The sequence below is a fragment of the Gadus chalcogrammus genome, chromosome 4 (assembly GCF_026213295.1).
Source record: "Gadus chalcogrammus isolate NIFS_2021 chromosome 4, NIFS_Gcha_1.0, whole genome shotgun sequence".
Taxonomy (NCBI): Eukaryota; Metazoa; Chordata; class Actinopteri; order Gadiformes; family Gadidae; genus Gadus; species Gadus chalcogrammus.
The window spans coordinates 5,067,220-5,077,219 of record NC_079415.1 but is presented as its reverse complement, the minus strand read 5'-3'; the positions used below and the strand labels follow the sequence as shown (position 1 = coordinate 5,077,219).

Below are 10,000 nucleotides of genomic sequence, written 5' to 3'. Positions count from 1 at the left end.
TGGACCACACCATCTCAGTCACAACGGGGGGGACACACAGGAAGTGGACCACACCATCTCAGTCACAACGGGGGGACACACAGGAAGTGGACCAGACAATCTCAGACACACAGGAAGTGGACCACACCATCTCAGACACAGTGGGGGGACACACAGGAAGTGGACCTGAGCATCTCAGTCACAATGGGGGGACACACAGTAAGTGGACCACACCATCTCAGACATAACGGGGGGAGACACAGGAAGCGGACCAGACCATCTCAGACACAACGGGGGGACACACAGGAAGTGGACCCGACCATCTCAGACACAACGGGGGGACACACAGGAAGTGGACCAGACCTTCTCTAGACAGCGGGGTGGAGGCTCGTTCCCTGACTGTTTACCTCAGAGTCGTTTATTAAAAGTGTGTTTGGTGCTGGGGCGCAAGGGGGGAGGGGCGTCTGGCTCATTGGAGCCAGAGGCCGGAGTCGGTCCCAAAGCCTTTGGCAGTGCACTGTGATTAACACAAATAATGTTGGATTTAAAATGTTTATCAGTGTTTGAAATGTAGCCATTAATATGCTGCACATGTCCGATTCAACCACTTTGCTGTGATGGACGTGAAGACTGCATAAATATTAAGATCTCTGCTCTTCTCCGCCTAGACAGTGTTACTGTGTGGGCGGGGGGGTCACGGGGGGGTCACAGTGATAGGACCCCAAAACCCTCCTTCTAGGGGTCTCAGATCGATGAGTCGATCCATTCATTGTCTTTGTATATCTATAAAAATGTACGTCTTTTTGTAAACCAAATGTGGCTTTGCTCCAATTACGGTAGGCTATATAATTATTACATTGGATAATAACACAACCGGATCTTTCAACCCTATCCCGAATCTTCACCATGGCAACGGATCGGAACGTTTAGTCGTCGTAAACGGCCGCAGAGTTCGGGATGAGTTTCGGAATGGGTTCTTGGAGGAAGAACGGTTCAGATCAGTGTGGGAACTCATTTAAATGTTCCTCTTTATTGTTCTAAAGGGAGCAGTAAACCTAGGACACATAAATACGGCGCCCTCCATATCCATGTAATCTGTAAGGGATGATCACCGCGAGGCAGGGCAATAAACTGTTTGATATGCCGGGCATATCAAACAGTTTATTGCCCTGCCTTGAGGTGATTATCCCGTTTATTCTACTTCTTTCTTGCCAACATAATAAAACAATTCAAATACTTTAATAATTATGCTTTTTGTTATTCGTATTGCATGCGTATACTCTGTTTCTCAAAAGTATTCCCCTTTAATTACGATCGATCAAACATGTTTTGGACTCCTCGAAGGGCATTACCCCGCTTATACCATGGTCACTGGCCAAAGAAAATAAATTAAGATCATTCATTTATATTTTCATGCGTTTTACAATCCAAATATAACGGTTTACACAAGCCATAATTTTGTTTCCCTGATAACGCCTGAGGGTTTGACTAATACCTGGAACAATCATTACCCTCCCGTAAGGTTCTTATGAAACAGAAAGCCAGAGAGCTTACGTTATGTATTGTACATATTTATAATTCGAAATTTGTCCCAGCCTTTATACCACAGATACTCTAGGATCTATAGCATATAACCGCGTTGTCTGATTACAACTTATCTCATTTTTCACAATTTACCAGCTCTCGTTTTGAAGGCTGAACAGACTATTTGACTGGAGATCGCAGGTGTCCATATATCAGGGATTAATGGACACCCTGAAGCCAATCAGAATCAAGTATTCCCCAAAATACAAGCGGCGTATTGATCTACTATTTGATGACGCTGTGCTCAGTCAGCAGAAAGTAGAACCGACAAGTCAGCGGGCAACCTGCCGGGTTAATGCCCTCCTCCCAGCCAATCAGAATCAAGCATTCATAAATGAAGTCGAATAATTATTAATAAAGAGTGAAATTAGTTATTAAATATATACGCTGTGCCGATCATATATACGAGACCACTGAGTGTCTTGGAACGTATCGTAGACCATCGTCACTACACACTTAGAAAACGAATTCATCCACACGTTGATCCGATGGCACTATAATCCTAATCTTTTAAAAAAGATAACTAAAATATATTAACACAAAAAATAATAATACACCTGCACCTCCTGCTTTGCATCACCATACTCAAACTACACTCAACGGATCCAACACCGCCACCCTGCGTCCTTGTTGTGGTGGAGTCAGTAGAAGCCGGCTAGGTGGAGTGTGGCATGGACGATGTACCAAGAATAACGAGTGCATGTTGTGAAACACTCGATCAAGTGATGTGGTGTTGTGGTCAGTAAGGGGAGGCGTGTCCGAGGCGAAGCCAAGGCCGAACGAACCTTGAGCTCCTCGTGAGTCATGCACATTCAAACACAGATTCATGTTTTGCGCTACAATGTTGAATGTGTCAATCGCAGAACAGATTCTTCTACCAGCCAGTACGTGCCGTTATGGCGTGTGCCGTTAGTACGAGTTCCCCTGGTTGCGGTGAGCCTGGTCTCTGAACACCTGTCAGGGGTCTCTCTGTACGCTGGTGCATCAGCAGTGAGGCTCACTGCTCTGTAGACACAGGGGCCGGCGCTCTGGACAAAGTCCTCAGGATAGATTACTTATTGCACCAAAACACATTTCACCACAGACACCGGCACGCAACCAGCTTCATCTGTTGGTATCATTCGACCACTTGGTTGGCTTTGCCGTTTATTCCAGTACCAAGTCAGATCTGCATAGCTTTCTGCAACCCCCCCCCCCCCCCTCCATCCACACCCCCTCACAGCAGAGACCTGTTTGTTTTGGTTCTGAGGAGGTCCAGCTGTGGAGTCTGAGGCTTAGTTCCACCCACCAGACCGGCAGAGGAAGGGAAGGCTTCTAAAGGCGCGCTGACATACAGGACGTCTATGGATATATCACCTCTAGTGAGGACCAAGTGGCAGTGAATGCAAGGTCAGTTCAAGTCTTATGCTTATATTCCATTTGTGTGTGTGTGTGTGTGTGTGTGTGTGTGTGTGTGTGTGTGTGTGTGTGTGTGTGTGTGTGTGTGTGTGTGTGTGTGTGTGTGTGTGTGTGTTAGAGATTAAAATGAGCGAGTGTCTTCCAGGCAGATAGAACGCCACAGAGGGTGTGGGTTAGAGTCCTCTGCAGCTGTAGAAACAGAGTGCAAGCTGGTCCGCATTCTGCTTATCAGAGTGGATCGACCAGAGTTTAGTTCTGTACAGGGTGCACCTGTTTTGGGTTCAGACTTCTCATTGTGAGCAAATTCATATGAACAGCAACTCTGCAGGAAATATACTACTCGTTTCATTCATAGATTAAGTAGAAAAGACCACATGAGCCAATAGCCAGACAGGCTGTGTTGGAATGCAACTTTTGCAACAATTTCCAACTTTAAAGTTCAACGATTGGTATGACACTGAAGAACGCCATGGTTGACACTTTTGGAAGTGCACGATGAAAAACCACCTGCATTAGTCCCATTAATGACGTCTGAATGTTTCCTGCTCACAAACCTGCTTTACTCTTTGGTTCCGTCTTAATTAACTGCATACACACATCCCTAGGGTACATTCTTGGGTCATATTAGTTTACCATTGTGTATGTTGGCACTGAAACAGAGTGCCACATTTCCTACACCCATATGGAAACGTCCCCCTGTGTGAGAAGTGCAATAACGATCTCTCCCTGCTTGCCTTGTTCAGTTGCTAGACTTTTTAAACTTTGTGGAAGAACCAGGAGGAAGGGGGTCTGAGGGATGGAGCCTGCCCAGAATGAGAGCCCCTCTCCAGGCTTCTCTGAGCCGGAGATCAGCGAGGTGGAACCACAGAGTACTGCAAAAGGCAAGTGGACTATAAATATTCCTGTATTCCAGTGATTTTTTTTATTGTTATTTTCATTGCTATTTCTATATATATTTCTATTCTAAATATTATTAAAATACATAAAAAATAAGTGTGTTTTTAATGATTCGGTAGATGTATTTTGTAATCCCCAAACCTATCATCGTAACAAAAAGGACAGAGTATTCGGTTCGTGGAACAGGGAGAGCTGGAACACTCTCTCTGTCTTTGTTGTGCTTCTACATTAACCATTAAAGTTATGAGACATGCGAGTACCAGGACCGTCGTGGTCATACTTAATGATAGCCATCATCATAATGGCAACCATAATAACCTATAATGAGGAGCGCCTTTTTCGACAACACGCGGCATGTGACAATACCCCCACACACACACGTTCCCTTTCCCCAAACAACACCTTATAGCTACACACTTGCATATACCTACCCTACACACATAGCACCATACTCCTCCTTTCACACCACATCTACCAGTCCACATTTCTCCACCATTTGTCTCTGTCTGCCTGTCCGACTGTGCGTCCCTGTGTCTGTCTGTCAGTATGTATGTTAAAGCTTGTTTCTGTGTTTTTCTTTCTTTGTGTCTGTTATTTTACTTTTTTTGTGTGTATGTCTTGCGCACTTGGGTATATGGGTTCGGAGCCACTTCAATCTCCTTTTTATCTTCTTTTTCATTATTATCATTATTATCATTATTATTATTATTCTCTCCTATTTCTTACTTTTGTAAATCAAATTTTGTTGAATAAAAATAAAGTTGTCCTCCGAAGAGGGGGGGTATTATAAAAAAAAATAAAAATTAAAAAAAAAAAATTATGAGACATAAAGGCTCTCCAGCAGATCCTCGGCATTAATTATAAACGAGGTGACGGTCGGGTCAGCCGCCAGCCCCCTGTTTGAACAGCTCAGACGCACGTGACCTGAAGTGCCCCTGAGGTGAGCGTGCAGCAGGGGGTGAATCCGTGGTGGTTCACCATCACTTCTCTACCCTGGACGTCTGCGGGTTACTTTGGTCCTATGAGACGATTTAAACTTCAAAGGGTCCAGCGTGTTTTAAAACCCCCAGGTTCAATGGACCCCATGGAATGTGTTTTCTTGTGAAGCCGATTTGATCTGAGAGGGTATTAAGGGTTGCGTTATATCTGATCAGATGATAGGCTCAGCTGAGTGGAACGGCAGGCTGAGTGTTTGCATTCTGTTATTATTTTTATGATGTTACATTATCCCATCTGATTCATTATGTATATATACAGTATGTATTCATTATGTGACTATAGACTATATCTTCACTATATCATATGATCATATATTATATTGAAATGTATTATTATATTATAACAACATTGTGTCAGTAATATTTATTATAGATTTGCATTATATGAACTGATGTCGAAGGCTTTTAAATCAACAGCCAGGCGGGGAAAAATATGAATAAAATATGAATTTGGTAATCGCTTGTTATTTTCAATCTCTCTCTCTCTCCCCCCCCCCTCTCTCTCCCTCACAGTGTTCACCATGTGGTGGCTGGTGGTGCTGACCTTCCTGGCCCAGCTGAGTCTGGTTCTCTTCGTCCTCTGGAAGTGCTGGAGATACGACCGGACGGCGAGAGAAAAAAAACCGAAGCCAGGTCTCTCTCTCTCTCCCCCTCCCTCCCTCCCTCTCTCTCTCCCTTTCTCCCTCCCTCTCTCCTCATCCAATCAAAACCATGGGTGTTCGTCGTTATGTATATCGAGGAAGAGGCTGCCATGGCGCCCATTAACCTCCTAACCCTCCTATCCTCTACATGACGCTCGTTAGGATAATGAGTGTCACCGCAGGAGATGATTAACTCTGATCAGCGGTGTTGTGGTGTGAAGTTCCTGAGCTTCTTGCCCCAGTTTCCCAGTTGTTTATTTCACTGATGTTCAACGCAGTATCGTAAAACACAGTAGAATTAAAAGTTCAGACAAGGGTTAAAATACAATTTTAAAATTAGCTCCTAGGCTCAGTTCACTGCTTCAGTCGGTTAACACGCGCCGCAAGACAGAGGTTAGCACAGATGTACATTATTACCATAGTAGGAATAACAAACGTCACACTGCCCGCTTGTCAACCGATGGGGGGGCTTAACTTAAAAATGACCCCAGGGGAAGTCTTCAATATTTAAGCTAGTCATCCACATTTAGCGCTCCGTCATTCGTGAACGTAATGCAACACGAAAAACCAGCAAGCGTGAAAAGTAAACGACGACTTTTCCAACGGAAACGACTGGAAACCCAACCACACCAAAAATCAAAAAGAGTGCCACATTATTGACAAGTGGTCAATGACTGCAATTACAGCACCATTCATAAAGCTACGATTATGCGATGAATCGTTTGAGACTGTTTTTTAGCCAAGCAGGATGCCTAATGGATCTGCTCATTTTCTGAATGTTCTCAGGGTCCTACAACTTGATGATCAACTCCAATCAGGATGACATCGTTATCCAAACAGCGGACTCAGAGTCTCCCAGCAATGAAGCACAATCCTCCACAACTCTGCTATCGCCAGTGATGTCTGGACCGTGTTGCTGGGTGGAGGAAGAGCGGCGATATTACCCCGGCAATGGTTTCATGCCAGGCCAACCGATCCATTGGGACATTGCGTACTATTGATGGTGTCACTGAGATTCAGTCCCGCTGAGGGCAATTCTCAGATACGTCGGAAGGGACATTTGACGGAGTTCTAGACTTGTGCGTTGTTGGCTTGAACGAGAGAACATCGGACGACACTGGAAAGGAGATTTCTTTCAGGAGGTACGATTGTAGATTTCCAACTCACCCCAAACTGCCATGAAAACAGCGAAGAACACAGTGGCTCCGTTGTCAAAGAGATGAGTCACCTGTAGTGTTAAAAACATGTGTTTAACATACATAAACCATATAAATATAATAGATACTAATGTTGAAATGTATAGGTCTACAATGATGAACATATAGCATAGAATTCATATGTAACATAGGGATATCGAAATTGAGAGTGATTTCTATGCATGACGATATTTTATTGTTACTAACGTAGTGACATTCATTCATCCGTTGTTTCTTAATACTTATTGGGTATGTAAGAAATCATATCCTCCTATTTGTACATTCAAACATTTTATCATTGTGGCCACTTAAATCCCAAACATGTACATTTTATGTCAGCCTTACTGTGAACGTGAAATGTGAATATGATCAGGGGTCAGAATTACGTGGCAATGAGGGCAGAATATAAGAGGCCATAAGAAATCAATAAATAATATATTCAAAATTGTCTTTATTGACTAGTGACAATGAACATTTGTCACTAGTGCGACTACTGGCGATACTGTATGTCTACACGTTTCTAAAAAAAATTTAAAGGTGTGTGTGGATGTGGATGTGTGTGTGGAAGATTGTGGGGAGGTGTGTGTGAAGGTCTGCATGGGGGTGTGTGTGGAGGTGTGGGGGGGTCCACCTTGGCGTAGATGCAGCTGTCAGAGAGCTTCAGGTAGGGGCAGTACTGGTCACAAATGGGGCACATGATGACGTCTGTCGCCTGGCAGATCTCCTTACTGACCAATCACAGAGCAGAAGGGAAACCGTCAGCCAACGGAAACACATGGGATGTCTTGGGAAATGTGTATTTGGATTTGTTGATCCAGTGAAACACAGTTCATCTGAACATGGACACATCGATAACATCGTAGATGGAACCACCAGAACTTATGTACACAGTGATGTTGGGTGTTGATATGAACTTGTTTTCTTTCCACAATTCAGGTGGAGAGACAGGATATTATAACTAATAAATAATCACACAATTACCCAGATATATATGACCTGCCTGAAACATCCCAGCTGCCTCATTGCCGTCATAAAGAGCACACAACAAGCTCTGACCGCCAATCATAACTTTATGAAGAACACCTTCCCTTTATGAGCCAGCACAAAGTACTCAAATCAAACCATATCTCAAAGACTTGGCACACAAACCCTGAATGAGTGTTCAGCACTGCGAGCAGAATAAATAATGTCTGTTAGCGTCTTAATCTCAGCTGCATGTGCACAGGCCAGGGAGAGAGCTGTTGCTTTGTACAAGGAAGGAAACTACTGGGGTAAACAACCAGGGTGTTTAATCTTACATAGCGATTGACGGCGTTGAGATCAGGGACGATTAAGATTACTAAATTCAAATTTGAATTAGCTTTATTAATACCAATGTGGGCAATTCGTTTATAGTAATAACCGCATGCAAAAATCAAACACACAGACGGGCTAAAACGTGGAATAATATATATATATATACATACACACACAATACAATTTAGAAAATAAAGAGCACCTAAGTAGCATTTAAAACTCAGATTTCAGATGGGATGAACGGTTTGGAACAGGGGTTGGTTTAACAAGCAGGTCAAATATAACGATACCCTTATGGCAAAGGAAAAAATTAACCTGAAGAACAGATCCATAAGAAGCCAGAAGGGTGGGAACAACTAATCTAATGAACCGATCTGAGACCAGATGTTAGATTTACAGGAAGCTGAGTGCAGGGGATTCCTCATTAGCTCATCTCATTAGCTAATAGATAATAAGTTCACACTTAATGTAATGACTTTGTGTTTGTGTGTACGTCCTGGCAATTAATGTAAGCACTTTACTGCAGATTATGGTTGTACGTCCTTGCATTTAAAAAAATAGTACTTGGCATTGTGTAGCATCTTATCATAGCTATCTCTGTTGTGTACGGGGAATGGGTTAACCTAACAATTGTTAGTGACTGCATTTGGTTCAATGAACATCCTTACTGTTCCAACAGAGATATATTGTTGTTTCTCTTTCTTCTGACAAATGTACTTACTGCACGTCACTTTGGATGATAGTGTCTGCAAATTGCCCTAAATGTAAATGTGAGCTAATGGAGAGTAAGACGGGGCGAAACGACCGGAACGCACCATTATGTTGAAGGGTTGAATCAATTATTAATACCCAGAATCTCACAACAGGAGGATCAGTCTGCATCACACGCACGTTCCGAGTGCACAACTGAGCGAACGATGAAACACTACGAATATAAAGAACAGTCCAAGTCTGAGGCTGGCAGTGGAGATGACGATGATGACGATGACGGCTTCGACATACTGCTGTGGAGATCAGAGACGAAGATCAGAGGAGATGTTCCATTGGGCCATAAAAAATTTTTTTGTTCGGTTCCGGTTTCCGACCGACCCTGTCAATTTATGTGAGACCCAAATTATTTTATGATCTTGGGAAAAAATAAAAATAAAAAATAAAAAAAAGTTTTGATGCAAACTTTAATTACGGTACGTTTTTGTACAGCACCTCTTCATTCTGTACAAGGATGAGCGCATTCTCTCGTTCTTAAATGAAAACAACCTACCTATCATTCGCTGCCGCTGGAAAAATGTATATAAAAAAATAAAATAAATTCCCTAGCTACCCATGACCTAAACTGACAACCAACAGGAACCAAACTTATTTTCTTTTTAGGCCTTACCTGACCTGGCAGTGGTCCAGGGTGAGCACGCCATACAGGAACACCAGCAGACCCACCAGGGCGGCGGGGAACAGCATGCCCGTGTACCAGCCCAGCCAGGCGAAGTACAGGCCGATCTTCTCCCCGAAGTACCGCCTGCAAGATGCCCCAGGGTTACAGCACGCACACGCACACACGCGTACGGACATGGACACACACTGCACGGCACGCACACTGCAACGCACGCATATCCATGCACCCCCATCGTTACAGCACACACACACACACACACGGAACACACCGACTCACGCACGCACGGACACGAACGCAGCCCCATCGTTACATCACGCACACAAACGCACGCACGCACGCACGCACACTGGCCGCACGCACACATGGACACGGACGCACGCATACACGCAGAACGCACACACACGCATGCCAGGTACCCGCACTGACACACACACACACACACACACGCGCACAGACATACTCACACACAAGCACACACACACACACAAGCAGCACGCACACGCACCCGCACACTGGCAGCATCCTGCCTTGATCCGATCCCCTGCTAGTCTTCCCTGTGTATCGTTAGGATAATGAGTGTCACCGCTGGAGACGTGAACTCTGATCAGTAGTGTTGTGGAG

At 44.1% G+C, this 10,000-nt stretch overlaps 1 protein-coding gene across 1 annotated transcript in view; it reads right to left on the bottom strand.

Moving 5' to 3' along the window:
• Positions 1-10,000, bottom strand: part of LOC130380491 (anoctamin-4-like) — a 51,690-nt gene that overhangs the window by 16,337 nt on the left and 25,353 nt on the right. The window contains exons 13-15 of the mRNA XM_056587716.1: positions 9,368-9,502; positions 7,325-7,421; positions 6,665-6,725 (exon numbers count right to left, since the gene is read on the bottom strand). Coding sequence (XP_056443691.1) covers positions 6,665-6,725; positions 7,325-7,421; positions 9,368-9,502 — 293 coding nt within the window. The remainder of the gene's footprint in view (positions 1-6,664; positions 6,726-7,324; positions 7,422-9,367; positions 9,503-10,000) is intronic.